This window comes from Pogoniulus pusillus, chromosome 20, assembly GCF_015220805.1.
Source record: "Pogoniulus pusillus isolate bPogPus1 chromosome 20, bPogPus1.pri, whole genome shotgun sequence".
Taxonomy (NCBI): Eukaryota; Metazoa; Chordata; class Aves; order Piciformes; family Lybiidae; genus Pogoniulus; species Pogoniulus pusillus.
The window spans coordinates 21712118-21731263 of NC_087283.1; the positions used below are offsets into that span (position 1 = coordinate 21712118).

Sequence of the window (19146 nt, forward strand, 5' to 3'; positions counted from 1 at the left end):
TTGGGTGCTCGGGGGGGTTCCTGCTGCTCCAGGGCCATGCTTTTGGGGTGGGGGTTGGGGAGGGCATGGGGGGACAAGGAGCATCCCATGACGTGGGGGAGGGAAACCTGGGGGCTGTAAATAGTGGCTGGGGTTGGTGGAGCTGGTGGCTGAGGGGATGGGTGGGTGGCACGGAGAAGGGGCAGTGCCCCAGGGAGGTGGAGAGGGCTCCTTGGCACCTTCGGTGGCACTGAGGTGTAAGCTGCTCCGTCCCTGGCTGCACAGCTCCTCTGCGAGAGAAAGAGCTCAGCTTTGTTACCAAAAAGTGTTTGTTTGGGCTTCCCTGCCTTCTTCTTCTTTCCCTTTTCTTTCCCTTTTCTTTCCCTTTTCTTTCCCTTTTCTTTCCCTTTTCTTTCCCTTTTCTTTCCCTCCCTTCCTTCCTTCCTTCCTTCCTTCCTTCCTTCCTTCCTTCCTTCCTTCCTTCCTTCCTTCCTTCCTTCCTTCCTTCCTTCCTTCCTTCCTTCCTTCCTTCCTTCCTTCCTTCCTTCCTTCCTTCCTTCCTTCCTTTCTCTCTTTCTTTCTCTCTTTCTCTCTCTTTCTTTCTCTCTTTCTCTCTCTTTCTTTCTCTCTTTCTCTCTCTCTTTCTTTCTCTCTCTCTTTCTCTCTCTCTTTCTCTCTTTCTCTTTTTCTCTCTCTCTTTCTCTTTCTCTCTCCTTTCCCTCTCTCTCTCCTCTCTCTCTCTCCTCTTTCTCTTTTTCTCTCTCTCCCTCTCTCTCTCCTCTCTCTCTCCTCTTTCCCTCTCTCTCTCCTCTCTCTCTCTCCTCTTTCTCTTTTTCTCTCTCTCCCTCTCTCTCTCCTCTCTCTCACCTCTTTCCCTCTCTCTCTCCTCTCTCTCTCCTCTTTCCCTCTCTCTCCTCTCTCTCTCTCCTCTCTCCCTCTCTCCTTTCTCTCTCTCTCCTCTTTCTCCTTCCTTTCTCTCTCCCTCTCTCCTCTGTTTCTCTTTCCCTCTTTCTCTCCTCTTTCTCTCTCCTCTTTCTTCCTCTCTCCTCTGTTTCTCTTTTTCTCTCTCTCTCCTCTTTCTCTCTCTTCCTCTCTCTACACTTTCCTTCTCTCTCTCCCTCTCTCTCACTTCTCTCTTTCTCTCCTCTCTCTCCTCTTTCACTTTCTGCTCTCTTTCCCTCTTTTGCTCTCTCTCTTTCTCTCTCTCTTTCTCCCTCCTTCCCTCCTTCCTTCCTTCCTTCCTTCCTTCCTTCCTTCCTTCCTTCCTTCCTTCCTTCCTTCCTTCCTTCCTTCCTTCCTTCCTTCCTTCCTTCCTTCCTTCCTTCCTTCCTTCCTTCCTTCCTTCCTTCCTTCCTTCCTTCCTTCCTTCTCACTCTCCATCCCACTCTTTCTTCCTCCCTCTCTCCCTCCTCCTCCTCCTCTTTTTTTTGCCCCGTGTCTCTAAGGAGCTGCTGAGTGAATAAACAATCCTCATCCACCCCTTCCTGTCTGCCTGCTCCATCCCGCGGCGGCGGCAGCCAGGCTGAGAGCAGCCAGGCTGAGAGCAGCCTGCCAGGGAGAGAAGTGCCGCTTGGGAGGGGGTTGGGTTCCTCCAGCTCCTGCCAGCCTCTCTGGCTCACGGCTTTGCTTTTGTTCTGCCTCCAGCCTCGGCCAGGAGACGTTAAACGAAGCCTCAGAATGGCCTGGGCAGGGTGGGGTGAGTTGAAATAACCCCAGCTGCAACCACGCCAGCACCCTGCTGTGGCTCCAGGGCTGTGCCAGGGCAGTGGTGGCTGCAAGCACCCAGGCACAGGAGCTTCAAGCCACTCTGCCTCCCAGCTCTCCCAGAATGGGACCAGTTGGGTTGGCCATGCCCTGACTGTCTGGAAGAGCATCACAGCCTCAAAGGGAAACAGCCACACCAAAGTTCCCTCCAGGGCCAGGCTTTGGGAGCCGTGCCAGGGCTGAGGACAGCAAAGCAGCAGCCTGGCTCCTCCCTGGAGGGGGTGGCAGTGCTTGGCTGGGGCTGCTCTCCCCAAGCATGGGCACCCATCCCTGCTCCCCACACCCAAGCTAGGCTGAGCACAGTGGCACAGAGGCACTGCCCTCCCTCCCAGCCACCAAGGCAAAGAAGCAGCAGAATTCCACAGGGAAGCAACACAGAGAAGCTCCTCCTGGGTCCTGCTGGGCACTGCCAGAGAAGAGGAGAAAGAGTGACCTGGATAAGTCCAGCAGGCTGGAGCCCTTCTGCTGCCATGGCCTGGGATCACCTCAGGGAAGTGATTGTCCTCCTGGGCTGGGCACTGGTGAGGGCACAGCTTGAATCCTGGGGTCAGGTTTGGGCCCCTCACTCCCAGAAGGACACTGAGGAGCTGGAGAAGGTCCAGAGAAGGGCAACAAAGGTGGGGAAGGGTCTGGAGCAGAGGGCTGGGGAGGGGCAGCTGAGGGAGCTGGGGGTGTGCAGTGTGAGGAAGAGGAGGCTGAGGGAGAGCTCATTGCTCTCTGCAGCTGCCTGGGAGGAGGCTGCAGCCAGCTGGGCCTGGGCTCTGCCCTCTGGTCTCAGGGGATAGGAAGAGAGGAACTGACCTGGAATTGTGCCAGGGGAAGCTTAGGTTGGAGAAGAGGAAAAATGTCTTTGGTGCCAGAGTGGTCAGGGCTTGGCAGAGGCTGCCCAAGGGAGGTGGTGGAGTGCCCATGGCTGGAGGTGGTGCAGAAAGGTGTGGCCATGGCACCTGGGGCCAGGCTTTGGTGCCCATGGTGGGGTTGGGTCGCTGGTTGGACTGGATGATCTTGGAAGGTTTCTCCAACCCAAACAACTCCTGTGCCTCTGTGACCTGCATCAAGCTCCTGGCCCAGCCCTGGTCTGTGGGCAGAGTGGAAGCTGCCAGCCAGGGTTACTAATGACAGACTCCCTGCCCTCCCAGCTCCTAACATCAAAGATCAGCCAGGCCCATGGGTAGAGCCTGCTCTAAAGGTGTCTTTAACCACAGCAAAAGCCTGGCTGGGCCCTGTTGGGCAACCCTGCAGCACCTCAGCAGCCTCAGCCTCAAACATCTGCTGGGAGCACGGCGCTGGGGGGGAGGTCTGTGACAGGCTGGAAGAGGCTCCTGCTCTCCTGAGATCACAGTGTCACAGTGTCACAGTATCATCAGGGTTGGAAGAGACCTCACAGCTCACCAAGTCCAACCCTTTAGCACAGAGCTCAAGGCCAGACCATGGCACCAAGTGCCACGTCCAGTCCTGCCTTGAACAGCTCCAGGGACGGCGACTCCACCACCTCCCCGGGCAGCCCATTCCAGTGTCCAATGACTCTCTCAGGGAAGAACTTTCTCCTCACCTCCAGCCTAAATCTCCCCTGGCACAGCCTGAGGCTGTGTCCTCTCGTTCTGGTGCTGGCCACCTGAGAGAAGAGAGCAACCTCCTCCTGGCCACAACCTCCTCCTGGCCACAACCTCCCCTCAGGTAGTTGCAGACAGCAATGAGGTCTCCCCTGAGCCTCCTCTTCTCCAGGCTAACCAATCCCAGCTCCCTCAGCCTCTCCTCGTAGGGCTGTGCTCAAGGCCTCTCCCCAGCCTCGTTGCCCTTCTCTGGACACTCTCAAGCATCTCAATGTCCCTCCTAAACTGGGGGGCCCAGAACTGAACACAGCACTCAAGGTGTGGTCTGACCAGTGCAGAGTACAGGGGCAGAATGACCTCCCTGCTCCTGCTGGCCACACCATTCCTGATGCAGGCCAGGATGCCACTGGCTCTCTTGGCCACCTGGGCACACTGCTGGCTCATGTTCAGGTCAAGAGCAGCAGCAAGCAGGAGGAGAGGGAGCTGTGCTCCTTCCAAAGCAGAGCTCATTAAGCTCAGGTCGACTGAAGAGAAGCAGAAGATGTCACATCTCCTCCTGCAGCCCTGGAGGGGGTTTCAGGGATGACAGAAGAGCAGGAGTGGGAGGGCTAAAGGCTTTATTCAGCACAGTTAAGAAGAGCCAGGGCAAACCAGGTGGGGTTAAGTGAGGAACACACTCCCCATCCCCAAATGCCTCACATGGGCCAGAAGCCAGAGCTCTGGGACCACTGGGGGGCACCGGAGATGCTCACCAAGACCCTTCCAGCATCACCCTCTGCACACCGCAGTGGCACTGCGCGGGGAGGAGCCAGCGCCGCCTGCAGCGGCAGAGGGAGATGGAGGAGGCAGAAGCCTCTGTCCCTGCCGGGCTCCTGCATCGCTCCCAGCTCAGCGCCGGCTGACAAGAGGCCACCTCAGTTGATGGTGAGGACATCACTCTGGATCTCGTGGCTCAGCTGGGTCTGGAGGTCGCTGAGCTTCTTCTTCAGGCCGGAGAGCGCCGAGAGGACAATGGTCTCAGGGCGCAGGGAGCCGCAGGACTCCACATTGTAATAGAACCTGGGGGAGGGCAAGGGGGAGGGAGCAGAGAAACAGGCAGGGAGAGAGCTCCAGGCTGAGCCAGGCCAGCCTGGCACCCAGCCCTGCCCAACCAACCACACCATGGCACTCAGTGCCAACCTAGCACCCAGCCCTGCCCAAACAACCACACCATGGCACTCAGTGCCCAGCCAGCCTTGCCTCCAACCCCTCCAGCCACGGCCACTCCACCACCTCCCTGGGCAGCCCATGCCAGTGCCAATCACTCTCTCTCTGCCAGCAGCTTCCTCCTCACAGCCAGCCCACACCTGCCCTGCCACAGCTTCAGCCTGGGGCCCCTTCTGCTGCTGCTGCCTGCCTGGCACCAGAGCCCAACCCCACCTGGCTACAGCCTCCCTGCAGGCAGCTGCAGGCAGCAATCAGCTCTGCCCTGAGGCTCCTCTGCTGCAGCCTGCACCCCCCCAGCTCCCTCAGCCTCTCCTCACAGGGCTGTGCTCCAGGCCCCTCCCCAGCCTTGCTGCCCTTCTCTCAGCACCTTCCAGCACCTCAGCAGCTCTCTGCAATTCAGGAGCCCACAGCTGCACACAGCACTCCAGGGCTGGCCTGAGCAGGGCTGGGCACAGGGGCACAAGAACCTCCCTTCTCCTGCTGCCCACACTGCTCCTCAGCCAGCCCAGGATGCCACTGGCTCTGCTGCCCACCTGAGCACTCTGCTGCCTCCTCTGCAGCTGCTCTCTCACAGCACCCCCAGGGTCCTCTCTGCCTGCCTGCTCTCAGCCCCTCTGGCCCCAGCCTGCACTGCTGCTTGGGGCTGCTGTGGCCAAAGTGCACAACCTGCCCTTGGCCTTCTTCACTCTCATCCCCTTGGCCTCTGCCCACACACCCAGCCTGCTCTGCAGCCCCACAGGGCACCCATCAGCACACTTCCAGCCCATCCTGACTGCTGGGCAGTTTCCCAGCCATAGAATCAGGGAGGGCCAGGTCAGAAGGGACCCTGTGGACTGCCTGGGTCACCTTTGGTGGAGCTGAAATGAGCTGGTCCAGCACCCTGGCAAGCTGGGTCTGCAAGGTGCCCAGAGTGGAGCAATCCACTGCCTTCCCCTGGGAGCTGATCCCAGTGTCTGGCTGTGCCCAGGGGCAAACCATTCCTTTTATGATCAGGTTCCCTGCCTGGTGAATGTGGGGAAGGCTGTGGATGTAGTCTACTTGGACTTCAGCAAAGCCTTTGACACTGTCTGCCACAAGAAGCTCCCAGCCAAGCTGGCAGCTCATGGTTTGGACAGATTCACTCTGTGCTGGATCAAGAACTGGCTGGATGGCAGAGCTCAGAGAGTGGTGGTGAATGGTGCCACATCCAGTTGGCAGCTGGCACTAGTGGTGTTCCCCAAGGATCAGTGCTGGGCCCAGTCCTGTTCAAATATCTTTATTGATGATCTGGACCAGGGGATTGAGTCCTGCATCAGTAAGTTTGCAGATGGCACCAAGCTAGGAGCAGCTGTGGAGCTGTTGGAGGGTAGGAGAGCCCTGCAGAGGGACCTGGGCAGGCTGGATGGGTGGGCAGAGGCCAAGGGGATGAGATTTAACAAGGCCAAGTGCAGGTTCTGCACTTTGGCCACAACAACCCCAAGCAGCACTGCAGGCTGGGGACTGAGTGGCTGAGAGCAGCCAGGAGGAAAGGGACCTGGGGGTGCTGGTAGATAGTAGCTGAAGATGAGCCAGCAGTGTGCCCAGGTGGCCAAGAGAGCCAATGGCATCCTGGGCTGCATCAGGAACAGTGTGGCCAGTAGGACAAGGGAGGTTCTTCTGCCCCTGTACTCAGCACTGCTCAGGCCACACCTTGAGTGCTGTGTCCAGTTCTGGGCTCCTCAATTCAAGAAAGATGTTGAGGTGCTGGAACGTGTCCAGAGAAGGGCAACGAAGCTGGTGAGGGGCCTGGAGCACAAATCCTATGAGGAGAGGCTGAGGGAGCTGGGGGTGTGCAGCCTGGAGAAGAGGAGGCTCAGAGGTGATCTTATTACTGTCTGCAACTCCCTGAAGGGGCATTGTAGCCAGGTGGGGTTGGGCTCTTCTCCCAGGCAACCAGCAATAGAACAAGGGGACACAGTCTCAAGTTGTGCCAGGGCAGGTCTAGGCTGGATGTTAGGAGGAAGTTGTTGGCAGAGAGAGTGATTGGCACTGGAATGGGCTGCCCAGGGAGGTGGTGGAGGCACCGTGCCTGGGGGCCTTCAAGCAAAGCCTGGATGAGGCACTTAGTGCCATGGTCTGGTTGACTGGCTAGGGCTGAGTGCTAGGTTGGACTGGATGAGCTTGGAGGTCTCTTCCAACCTGCCTGATTCTATGATTCTATGATTCCCACCTCTGGCCACCACCAGCATCCTTCCTCTCCCAGCCAGGCCGTGGCCGGCACTAGGGAGGTCAGATTAGATCATCTCAGGAGATCCCTTCCCACCCTTCCCATTCCCTAATTCCAGGGCTGGGAAGCTGATGGGATGCACCCAGCCTGTTGCTCTTCCCTCCCCTACTATCTTCCAGCTGCAGCAGCACCTTCAGCCTCCTACCTCTCTGGCTTGCCGTTGGGGTCGTAGGGAGCCTGCGCATCCTCCTCGTCGATCTCTGAGTACTCACTCTTGGGCCTGCAAGCAAAGAGCAGGAGAGCTGCACTCAGGCCTGCTGCAGCCCCAAGCACTGAGGCTCATGCCCAGCAGGCACAGGAGCAGACAGGGAGGGCACAGGAGCAGACATGGAGGCACAGGGTTAAAAAGAAACCAAGCAGCAAAAAGGTCAGTTCCTAGCAGAGTCATCCAGCAGCAGCAGCAGGGAGAGGATCAGCCTCACTCTGCCCAACCTGGGTGAGTCCTCTGCAGGGTACTGTGGCTCCATCCACTCACACTGGCACAATCTGGGCAGGGCTTTACCAGTTGAGGGATGGGGATCAGAGATTCACAGAGTGGGTTGGTTTGGAGGGATCTTGAAAGCTCAGCCAGGTCCAACCTCATGGGCAGGGACACCTCCCACCAGCACAGGGTGCTCAAGGCCTCATCCAACCTGGCCTTGACCACCTCCAGGGAGGTTGTGGAGCACAGAATCAGCCAATGTGATCAAAGAGCACAGAGCTCAGTGCTGCCTGCAGCTGCCACTGTCACAGAATCACTGAGTTGTGAGATGCTGGGAGGTGGTGGAGTCACCATCCCTGCCTGCACCTGGAGTGCTGTGTCCAGCTGTGGGCTCCTGAATTGCAGAGAGCTGCTGAGGTGCTGGAAGGTGCTGAGAGAAGGGCAGCAAGGCTGGGGAGGGGCCTGGAGCAGAGCCCTGTGAGGAGAGGCTGAGGGAGCTGGGGGGGTGCAGGCTGCAGCAGAGGAGGCTCAGGGCAGAGCTGATTGCTGCCTGCAGCTGCCTGCAGGGAGGCTGTAGCCAGGTGGGGTTGGGCTCTGGTGCCAGGCAGGCAGCAGCAGCAGAAGGGGCCCCAGGCTGAAGCTGTGTCAGGGCAGGTGTGGGCTGGCTGTGAGGAGGAAGCTGCTGGCAGAGAGAGTGATTGGCACTGGCATGGGCTGCCCAGGGAGGTGGTGGAGTGGCCGTGGCTGGAGGGGTTGGAGCCAAGGCTGGCTGGGCACTGAGTGCCATGGTGTGGTTGTTTGGGCTGGGCTGGGTGCTAGGTTGGCACTGAGTGCCATGGTGTGGTTGTTTGGGCAGGGCTGGGTGCTAGGTTGGCACTGAGTGCCATGGTATGGTTGTTTGGGCAGGGCTGGGTGCTAGGTTGGCACTGAGTGCCATGGTGTGGTTGTTTGGGCAGGGCTGGGTGCTAGGTTGGCACTGAGTGCCATGGTGTGGTTGTTTGGGCAGGGCTGGGTGCTAGGTTGGCACTGGCTGAGCTTGGAGCTCTCTTCCCACCTGGCTGGTTCTATGACTCTATGAACTCCAGGCTGTTTCCTCTCCTCCTACCCCCACCCCAGCTCCACTCAGGCAGAGGTAAGAGGCAGCAGAGGACAAGCAGCAAAGCAGCAGTGACAGGAGGAGGCCAAGAGGTGGCCACCGACCAGCCCAGCAGTCCAGGTGCCTGCAGTGCCCCCTCAGAGAGAGACAGAGAGAGAGAGATGAGGACCTTACCACTCCTCTGGCTTAGGGTACACAGTGTGCCTGAGGGCATTGTCAGGGTCGTACTCAAAGGCTACACCAGCTGTGGGGTTCCACTTGGCATGCTCCTTGCCAAAGCCCTTCTTGGCATAGGCTCTGAGCCTCAGCTCCTGCCCCTTCCGCAGCTTGACGATGAGGATGTCTGCCAGGGGAGCAAAAGGGTTGGTGAGAGGCAGCTGGAGGAGGTTCTGCTCTCTTCAGACCTGACTTGCAGTGCTGGGGGTCAGCTAACAAGAGAATGCCCCAGGGATGCCTCCCCAAACAGCACAGGGTGCTCATAAGCCTCATCCAAGCTGGCTTTGAGCACCTCCAGGGAGGTTGTGGAGCCACAGAATCACCCAATGTGATCAAAGATCACATTGGGTGATTCTGTGGCTTCACAACCTCCCTGGGCAGCCTGTGCCAGGCTCTCCTCACCCTCACTTCTTCCCAACAACCAGTTTCAATCTCCTCTCTGCCATTTCAAACCCATTCCTCCTCCTCCTCCTCCTGTCATTACAAGACCTCCTGTAGCCCTCTTCAGCCACTCCAAGGTCTCCTCCAGGCCTTCTCTCCAAGCTGCAGAGCCTCAACTCTCTCAGCCTGTGCTCACAGCAGCCCTCTCAGTATCTTGGTGGCCTCCTCTGCACTGGCTCCAACACTTCCATGTCCTGCTTGTGCTGGGGGCTCCAGAACTGCACCCAGGACTCTAAGTGAGGTCTGAGGAGAGCAGAGCCAAGGGGCAGAATCCCCTCCCTTGCCCTGCTAGGGGCAGCTATGAGGGTTGCCAGCACAAGAGAGATGTGGACCTGATGGACTGAGTCCAGATGTGGCCACCAAGATGATCAAGAGGGCTGGAGAAGCTCTGCTATGGGGACAGGCTGGGAGAGTTGGGGCTGGGCAGCCTGGAGAAGGCTCCAGGGGGACCTTAGAGCAGCCTGGCAGTGCCTGAAGGGAGCTACAAGCAGGCTGCAGAGGGACTGTAGCCAAAGGCCTGCAGGGACAGGAGCAGAGGCAGTGGCTACAAACCAGAGCAGAGCAGATTGAGATTGGAAGTGAGGAACAAGTTCTGCCCCAGGAGGCTGCTGGAACACTGCAGCAGGTTGCCCAGGGAGGGGATGAGGCTTCATCCCTGCAGACACTCAAGGTGAGGCTGCACAGGCTGTGAGCAACCTGCTCTAGTGGAGGATGTCCCTGCTGAGTGCAGGGAGCTTGGACTGGATGAGCTTTGACTCAGAGAATGGTTTAGGTTGGAAGGGAGCTCAGAGATCATCCAGTTCCAACCCTCCTCCAATCAGAGAATGGTTTAGGTTGGAAGGGACCTCAAAGATCATCCAGTTCCAACCCCACTCCAATCAGAGAATGGTTTAGGTTGGAAAGGACCTCAAAGCTCAGCCAGTTCCAACCTCTTTGGAGGTCCCTTCCAACCTCTCACTGAGCTTGGACTGGATGCCCTTCGAATCACAGAATACTTTAGGTTGGAAGGGATCTCAAAGATCATCCAGGTCCAATCTCCCTCCAATCAGAGAATGGTTTAGGTTGGAAGTGACCTCAAAGATCATCCAGTTCCAATCCCACTCCAATCAGAGAATGGTTTAGGTTGGAAAGGACCTCAAAGCTCAGCCAGTTCCAACCTCTTTGGAGGTCCCTTCCAACCTCTCACTGAGCTTGGACTGGATGCCCTTCGAATCACAGAATACTTTAGGTTGGAAGGGATCTCAAAGATCATCCAGGTCCAATCTCCCTCCAATCAGAGAATGGTTTAGGTTGGAAGTGACCTCAAAGATCATCCAGTTCCAATCCCACTCCAATCAGAGAATGGTTTAGGTTGGAAGGGACCTCAAAGCTCAGCCAGTTCCAACCTCTTTGGAGGTCCCTTCCAACCTCTCACTGAGCTTGGACTGGATGCCCTTTGAATCACAGAATGCTTTAGGTTTGAAGGGACCCCAAGGCTCATCCAGTTCCAATCCTCCTCCCATCAGAGAATGGTTTAGGTTGGAAAGGACCTCAAAGCTCAGCCAGTTCCAACTCCTTTGGAGGTCCCTTGCAATCTCTCACTGAGCTTGGACTGGAAGCCCTTTGAATCACAGAATGGTTTAGGTTGGAAAGGACCTCAAAGCTCATCCAGTTCCAACTCCTTTGAAGGTCCCTTCCCACCTCCCACTAGCACAGGTTGCTCAAGGCCTCACTCAATCTGATCTTGAGCACCTCCAAGGAGGGGACAGGCACAACCCTCTCTGGACAACCCTGCTCCCCAGCCACACTGTAACTGCTGCCTGGTCCCTGGGCTTCCAGTGGCAGCCACTCAGCACCTACCATCCTGCTCCACGTAGTCATTGGGGTCATTGTCTCTGCTGCGAGATGTGACCTGCAGAAGAAGAGAAGCATTAATGCTCAGCTCAGCCTTTCAGCTGCCTGCAGAGATGAAGAGACTGCAGAGAGCCCCTCCTGAGTGTGACTTTAAGCTCAGTCACAGAATGGTTTAGTTTGGAAGGGATTTTTAAAGCTCATCCAGCTCCAATCTTCCTGCCATGGGCAAGGACACCTCCTCCGAGCTCAGGTTGCTCAAAGGCCTCATCCCACCTGGCTTGGAACACCTCCAGGGAGAGGACCACCCTGTTAAAAGAGTTCAGAGAGTTCACTGCTCACCCCCATAGCACTGAGAGTCCTCCAGTCCAGCCCAGTGCCACTGCCACTGCCTGGGACACAGCCCAGAGTCACCCCCATGGCTGCTGGCAGGGGAGAGGCAGCACCCACAGCTGAGCTGAGCAAGGACAGCAGCCCTCAGCTGGGCTTTACCCAGACAGGCACTGTCACCAGCCACCAGAAACAGCCTCCACGTGGTGCTGACAACCAGGATGGATGATCTTTGGGGTCCTTTCCAACCTAAACCATTTGATGATTCAAAGGGCATCCAGTCCAAGCTCGGTGGGAGGTTGGAAGGGACCTCCAAAGGACTTGGAACTGGATGAACTTTGAGGTCACTTCAAACCTAAACCATTCTATGATGGGAGGAAGGTTGGAACTGGATGATCTTTGAGGTCCCTTCCAACCTAAACCATTCTATGATGGGAGGAGGGTTGGAACTGGATGATCTTTGGGGTCCCATCCAACCTAAACCATTCTATGATGGGAGGAAGGTTGGAACTGGATGATCTTTGGGGTCCCTTCCAACCTGAACCATTCTATAATGAGAGGAAGGTTGGAACTGGATGATCCTTGGGGTCCCATCCAACCTAAACCATTCTATGATTGGAGTGGGGTTGGAACTGGATGATCTTTGTGGTCCCATCCAACCTAAGCCATTCTATGATGAGAGGAGGGTTGGAACTGGATGATCTTTGGGGTCCCTTCCAACCTAAGCCATTCTATGATGGGAGGAGGGTTGGAACTGGATGATCTTTGGGGTCCCTTCCAACCTGAACCATTGTATAATGAGAGGAAGATTGGAACTGGATGATCCTCAGGGTCCTATGCAAAGTAAACCATTCTCTGATTGGAGTGGGGTTGGAACTGGATGATCTTTGGGGTCCCTTCCAACCTAAACCATTCTATGATCCAAAAGGCATCCAGTCCAAGCTTGGTGGGAGGTTGGAAGGGACCTCCAAAGGACTTGGAACTGGATGAACTTTGAGGTCACTTCAAACCTGAACCATTCTCTGATTGGAGTGGGGTTGGAACTGGATGATCCTTGGGGTCCCATCCAACCTAAACCATTCTCTGACCGGAGTGGGGTTGGAACTGGATGATCTTTGTGGTCCCATCCAACCTAAGCCATTCTATGATGAGAGGAAGGTTGGAACTGGATGATCTTTGGGGTCCCTTCCAACCTGAACCATTGTATAATAGGAGGAAGATTGGAACTGGATGATCCTCAGGGTCCTATGCAAAGTAAACCATTCTCTGACTGGAGTGGGGTTGGAAGTGGATGATCTTTGGGGTCCCATCCAAGCTAAACCATTCTCTGATTGGAGTGGGGTTGGAACTGGATGATCCTCAGGGTCCCATCCAACCTAAACCATTCTCTGATTGGAGTGAGGTTGGAACTGGATGATCTTTGTGGTCCCATCCAACTTAAACCATTCTCTGATTGGACTGAGGTTGGAACTGGATGATCCTTGGGGTCCCATCCAAGCTAAACCATTCTCTGACCGGAGTGGGGTTGGAACTGGATGATCTTTGTGGTCCCATCCAACCTAAACCATTTTATTGTGTGAGGATGGTTGGAACTGGATGATCTCTGAGGTCCCTTCCAACCTAAACCATTCTCTGACCGGAGTGGTTTTGGAACAGGATGATCCTCGGGGTCCCATCCAACCTAAACCATTCTCTGATTGGAGTGGTTTTGGAACAGGATGATCCTCAGGGTCCCATCCAACCTAAACCATTCTCTGATTGGACTGAGGTTGGAACTGGATGATCCTTGGGGTCCCATCCAACCTAAACCATTCTATGATGGGAGGAGGGTTGGAACTGGATGATCTTTGAGGTCCCTTCCAACCTAAGCCATTCTATGATGAGAGGAAGGTTGGAACTGGATGATCTTTGGGGTCCCTTCCAACCTGAACCATTGTATAATGAGAGGAAGATTGGAACTGGATGATCCTCAGGGTCCTATGCAAAGTAAATCATTCTCTGATTGGAGTGGGGTTGGAACTGGATGATCTTTGGGGTCCCATCCAACCTAAACCATTCTCTGATTGGAGTGGGGCTGGAACTGGATGATCTTTGGGGTCCCTTCCAACCTGAACCATTTTATGATTGGAGTGGGGTTGGAACTGGATGATCTTTGTGGTCCCATCCAACCTAAACCATTCTATGATGGGAGGAAGGTTGGAACTGGATGATCTTTGGGGTCCCTTCCAACCTGAACCATTGTATAATGAGAGGAAGATTGGAACTGGATGATCCTCAGGGTCCTATGCAAAGTAAACCATTCTCTGATTGGAGTGGGGTTGGAACTGGATGATCTTTGGGGTCCCTTCCAACCTAAACCATTCTATGATCCAAAAGGCATCCAGTCCAAGCTTGGTGGGAGTTTGGAAGGGACCTCCAAAGGACTTGGAACTGGATGAACTTTGAGGTCACTTCAAACCTGAACCATTCTCTGATTGGAGTGGGGTTGGAACTGGATGATCCTTGGGGTCCCATCCAACCTAAACCATTCTCTGATTGGAGTGGGGTTGGAACTGGATGATCTTTGTGGTCCCATCCAACCTAAGCCATTCTATGATGAGAGGAAGGTTGGAACTGGATGATCTTTGGGGTCCCTTCCAACCTGAACCATTGTATAATAGGAGGAAGATTGGAACTGGATGATCCTCAGGGTCCTATGCAAAGTAAACCATTCTCTGACTGGAGTGGGGTTGGAAGTGGATGATCTTTGGGGTCCCATCCAAGCTAAACCATTCTCTGATTGGAGTGGGGTTGGAACTGGATGATCCTCAGGGTCCCATCCAACCTAAACCATTCTCTGATTGGAGTGAGGTTGGAACTGGATGATCTTTGTGGTCCCATCCAACTTAAACCATTCTCTGATTGGACTGAGGTTGGAACTGGATGATCTTTGTGGTCTCATCCAACCTAAGCCATTATCTGATTGGAGTGGGGTTGGAACTGGATGATCCTTGGGGTCCCATCCAACCTGAACCATTCTCTGATTGGACTGAGGCTGGAACTGGATGATCCTTGGGGTCCCATCCAATCTAAACCATTCTCTGACCGGAGTGGGGTTGGAACTGGATGATCTCTGAGGTCCCTTCCAACCTAAACCGTTCCACAGTGTGCCAGGTGCTGCCACCCCCTCCCTGGGCTGGGGAGGAGCAGGGGGCAGGGCTGGAGGGGGGGCAGGGGCTGGCTCTGACCGGGATGACTCGAGGGTTGTTGGAGATGAGGTCCCGGGACGTGACGTGCCGCGTCTGGTCCTCGTTGCAGCGCACGTCCAGGGTGAACTCCACCGAGCACTCCGGGCAGAACTCGTCGCAGGTGCAGTCCTGGGGGGCACACACACACAGAGAGAGGGGTACAGGGGGCAAGGCTGCCACACCAAACCTCCTGCCAGCAGCACCTTCCTCCCCGGAGCAGGCACCCCCAGCACTGCCCCCACTCACTCTGGAGTACTGCATCTTATCCACGATGTCGTCGCTGGTGAGAGGGATGAGACCTGCGGGAAGAGATGGGAGGGACCTGGGGGTGAGCACAGGGCAGCACTCAGCCTCCTGCCACCTGGGCAGCCTCCTGCCACCTGGGCAGCTTCCACCCACCTGAGCAGCCTCCACCCACCTGGGCAGCCTCCACCCACCTGGGCAGCCTCCACCCACCTGGGCAAGATTCTGCATCTGAGCAGCCTCCTGCATCTGGGCAGCCTCCTGACGCCTGGGCAAGATCCTGCCACCTGAGCTGCCTCCTGCATCTGGGCAGCCTCCTGCCACCTGGGCAAGATCTTGCCACCTGAGCTGCCTCCTGCATCTGGGTAGCCTCCTGCCACCTGGGCAAGATCCTGCCATCTGGGCAAGATCCTGCCACCTGGGCAGCCTCCTACATCTGAGCAGCCTCCTGCCACCTGAGCAGCCTCCTACATCTGAGCAGCCTCCTGCCACCTGGGCAGCCTCCTACATCTGGGCAGCCTCCTGCCACCTGGGCAAGATCCTGCATCTGGGCAGCCTCCTGTCATCTGAGCAGCCTCCTGCCACCTGGGCAGCCTCCTGCATCTGGGCAGCCTCCTGTCATCTGAGCAGCCTCCTGCCACCTGGGCAGCCTCCTGGCCAAGAGAGCCAACAGACTCCTTCACGCTGGAAAAGACCTTTAAGATCAAGGCCAATCTTCCTTCCCTTCCAAACACCTCCATGACCCCATGGCCATGTCCCCACTCTCCTGTCACACCTCTGTGGATGTGGACCCCCAGCACCTCCCTGGGCAGCCTGCTCACACCTGCAGGAGAGACATTTTCCCTCAGCTCCAAACCAAACCTCCCCTGGCACAGTTCCAGGCTGCTCCCTTTTGTCCTGTTCTTGGTCTACTTAGGAGAAGAGGCCAACACCAACCTCACCCTGACCTCCTTTCAGGGAGCTGTGGAGGTTTCCTCTCAGCCTCCTCCTCTCCAAGCCAACCAATCCCAGTTCCTTCAGACCTGCTCTCCAAACCCCTCCTCAGCTTGGGCTGCCTTGCTCTGGATATGCTCCAGCACCACCTCCATGTCCTTCTTGTACTGCAGTGCCCAAAACTGGACACTCCACTCAAAGTGTGACCTCATCAGTGCCCAGTCCATGGGCACCATCACTTCCCCAGTCCCCTGCTGGCCACATCATTCCTGATCCAGGCCAGGATGCCCTTCTTGGCCACCTGGGCACAGTGCTAGGCCACCATCAGCTGAGGTCACCATTAGCTGTTGATCAGCAGCTCCAGGTCCTGGCACTCACCCAGCCTGTGTGCAATGAATTCATCGTGGAGCACAGAGGAGTTGGCATCAATCTGGACCCAGTCGATGGCTGCAGAGAGGAGAAAAGGTCACAGGCTGAGAAATGCTTCAGCAGGAGGCAGTGGAGCAGCTGAGGAGGGCACAGAAAACAGCCTGGGGAGCAGGGTGGGGCTGAGGCTCAGCTGGGAATGGGTGAGGTGAGCAGAAGGCAGCTTGGAGACCAGAGGGGGAATCACAGAATGATAGGGGTTGGAAGAGACCTCTGGAGTCCAACACCACTGCCAGAGCAGGGGCACCCAGGGCAGGGCACCCAGGAGCACACCCAGGGGGGTTGGGGTTTGGAAAGCCTCTCCACAGCCTCTCTGGGCAGCCTGCTCCAGGTCCCCAGCAGCCTCACACCAAACAAGTTGTTCCTCACACTGAGGTGCAGCCTCCTGGCTCCCATCTGGTACCTGTTGTTCCTTCTGCTGTCACTGGGCACTGCCCAAAAGAGCCTGGCACCTTCATCCTGGCACCTCCACCCTGGCACCCACCCCTCAGAGGTTTAGAGACACTGATCAGGTCCCCTCTCAGCCTCCTCCTTTCTGGATGAGAGAGCCCCAGGGCTCACAGCCCTTCAGCCAGCCATGGAACCAAGCAACCTCAGCCAGGCAACCCAGCACCCAGCCCTGCCAACCAACCACACCATGGCACTGACTGCCAACCTAGCACCCAGCCCTGCCAACCAACCACACCATGGCACTCAGTGCCAACCTAGCACCCAGCCCTGCCAACCAACCACACCATGGCACTCAGTGCCAACCTAGCACCCAGCCCTGCCAACCAACCACACCATGACACTCAGTGACAACCTAGCACCCAGCCCTGCCAATCAACCAGACCATGGCACTCAGTGCCAACCTAGCACCCAGCCCTGCCCAAACAACCACACCATGGCACTCAGTGCCAACCTAGCACCCAGCCCTGCCCAAACAACCACACCATGGCACTCAGTGCCAACCTAGCACCCAGTCCTGCAACCAACCACACCATGGCACTCAGTGCCAACCTAGCACCCAGCCCTGCCCAACCAACCACACCATGGCACTCAGTGCCAACCTAGCACCCAGCCCTGCCAACCAACCACACCATGGCACTCAGTGCCAACCTAGCACCCAGCCCTGCCCAAACAACCACACCATGGCACTCAGGGCCAACCTAGCACCCAGCCCTGCCCAAACAACCACACCATGGCACTCAGTGCCAACCTAGCACCCAGCCCTGCCCAAACAACCACACCATGGCACTCAGGGCCAACCTAGCACCCAGCCCTGCCCAAACAACCACACCATGGCACTCAGTGCCCAGCCAGCCTTGGCTCCAACCCCTTCAGCCACGGCCACTCCACCACCTCCCTGGGCAGCCCATGCCAGTGCCAATCACTCTCTCTGCCAGCAGCTTCCTCCTCACAGCCAGCCCACACCTGCCCTGACACAGCTTCAGCCTGGGGCCCCTTCTGCTGCTGCTGCCTGCCTGGCACCAGAGCCCAACCCCACCTGGCTACAGCCTCCCTGCAGGCAGCTGCAGGCAGCAATCAGCTCTGCCCTGAGCCTCCTCTGCTGCAGCCTGCACCCCCCCAGCTCCCTCAGCCTCTCCTCACAGGGCTGTGCTCCAGGCCCCTCCCCAGCCTTGCTGCCCTTCTCTCAGCACCTTCCAGCACCTCAGCAGCTCTCTGCAATTCAGGAGCCCAGAACTGGACACAGCACTCCAGGGCTGGCCTGAGCAGGGCTGGGCACAGGGGCACAAGAACCTCCCTTCTCCTGCTGCCCACACTGCTCCTCAGCCAGCCCAGGCTGCCACTGGCTCTGCTGCCCACCTGGGCACACTGCTGCCTCCTCTGCAGCTGCTCTCTCACAGCACCCCCAGGGCCCTCTCTGCCTGCTCTCAGCTTGTAGCTCTCCGCAGCCCTTCCCTGTCCCTCTCGAAGCGGGCAGCCCAGAGGTGGGCACAGCAGCGCCGCTGCGGTGCCAGCAGGGCAGAGCCGGGGCGGGGAGCAGAGGGAGGCGCTGCGCGGGCAGGGACCGCGGCGCTGGGCACCGGCACCGGCGGGAAGCGCCTGCAGTACCTATGATGGGCACCTCCGCGATGAACACTCTCCGGATGGAATTCGCCACCCTGCGGGAGGGAGGGAAAGAGCCGCGGTTAGCCGGGAGCGAACGGGGGGCGGACGGGGAGCGGACGGGGGGAGAGAACGGGGGGGGAGAGAACGGAGGGGGAGAGAACGGGGGGGAGAGAACGGGGGGGAGAGAACGGGGGGGAGAGAACGGGGGGGAGAGAACGGGGGGGAGAGAACGGGGGGGAGAGAACGGGGGGGAGAGAGCCGGGGGGAGAGAACGGGGGGGAGAGAACGGGGGGGAGAGAACGGGGGGGAGAGAACGGGGGGGAGAGAACGGGGGGGAGAGAACGGGGGGGAGAGAACGGGGGGGAGAGAACGGGGGGGAGAGAACGGGGGGGAGAGAACGGGGGGGAGAGAACGGGGGGGAGAGAACGGGGGGGAGAGAACGGGGGGGAGAGAACGGGGGGGAGAGAACGGGGGAAGAGGACGGGGGAGCGGACGGGGGGGGGCGAACGGAGGGCGAACGGGGGAGCGGACGGGGGAGAGGACGGGGAACGAAGGGGGGAGCGAACGGGGGAGCGAACGGAGATCTCCGCGCCGCACCCGCCCGCCACCGACACCCGCACCGGGCTACCGCAGCCCTAACCGGGCCCTCCCCGGGGGCGCTCCACCCCCCAAACCGCTGCTACCCCCGACGGAGCTCCCCTCCGGGCAGCCCGAACCGGGAGGCAGTGCTCGTTGGGGGTCACCCCCACCGCCCTCCCCCCCGCCCCGGGGCGGAGCGCGGCCTGCTCCGTGCCGCGGCCCGGAGCCGGTGCCGGTGCCCGCCGCGGTGCTCACGCCAGGTCCGTGTTCTCGATGATGAACTTCACGTTCTCGTCCGTCAGCTCGGTGATGCGCACCGTGGGCTGGTTGGCGTACGGCATGGCCCCGCCGCTGCCGCCGCCCTGCCGCTGCCGCTCTGCCGCCGCCGCCCTGCCGCTGCCGCCGCCGCTCTGCCGCCGCTGCCGCTCTGCCGCCGCCCTGCCGCTGCCGCCGCCGCTCTGCCGCCGCTGCCGCCTGCCGCCGCTCTGCCGCCGCCGCTCTGCCGCCCGCCGCCGTCCGCCCACCGCTCCCGTCCCGGTCCGTCCCCAACCCGCTCCGTCCCTTCCGCCACCGGTGCGTGTCCCCCCCCCAAAAAGAGTCCGTGC

General features: G+C 58.2%; 1 protein-coding gene across 2 annotated transcripts; it reads right to left on the reverse strand.

Annotated features, from left to right (window-relative positions):
* Positions 1–3896: 3896 nt before the first annotated feature.
* POLR2C (RNA polymerase II subunit C) lies at positions 3897–18972 on the reverse strand. Of its 2 annotated transcripts, none has more exons than XM_064160580.1 (10): positions 18955–18972; positions 18797–18886; positions 17966–18015; positions 15863–15931; positions 14555–14607; positions 14309–14437; positions 10761–10812; positions 8439–8607; positions 6893–6967; positions 3897–4355 (listed from the first exon to the last, which is right to left on the reverse strand). In XM_064160580.1, exons 2-10 carry the CDS (start codon positions 18880–18882, stop codon positions 4211–4213), a joined length of 828 nt encoding a protein of 275 aa, XP_064016650.1. In that variant the 5' UTR covers positions 18883–18886; positions 18955–18972; the 3' UTR covers positions 3897–4210. The 2 variants fall into 2 exon arrangements, with proteins under 2 accessions (XP_064016650.1, XP_064016649.1); XM_064160579.1 differs by having other exon boundaries at positions 18797–18900; positions 18954–18972.
* Positions 18973–19146: the final 174 nt, after the last annotated feature.

Coding starts and splice junctions, on each gene's coding strand:
- POLR2C (XM_064160580.1), bottom strand. CDS start 18,882: ATGCCGTACGCCAACCAGCCCACGGTGCGCATCACCGAGCTGACGGAC. Junction 15,932..17,965: donor CGCGGAGGTGCCCATCATAG/GTACTGCAGGCG, acceptor TCCTCTCTGCAG/CCATCGACTGGGTCCAGATT. Junction 14,608..15,862: donor ATTCATTGCACACAGGCTGG/GTGAGTGCCAGG, acceptor CTCTTCCCGCAG/GTCTCATCCCTCTCACCAGC.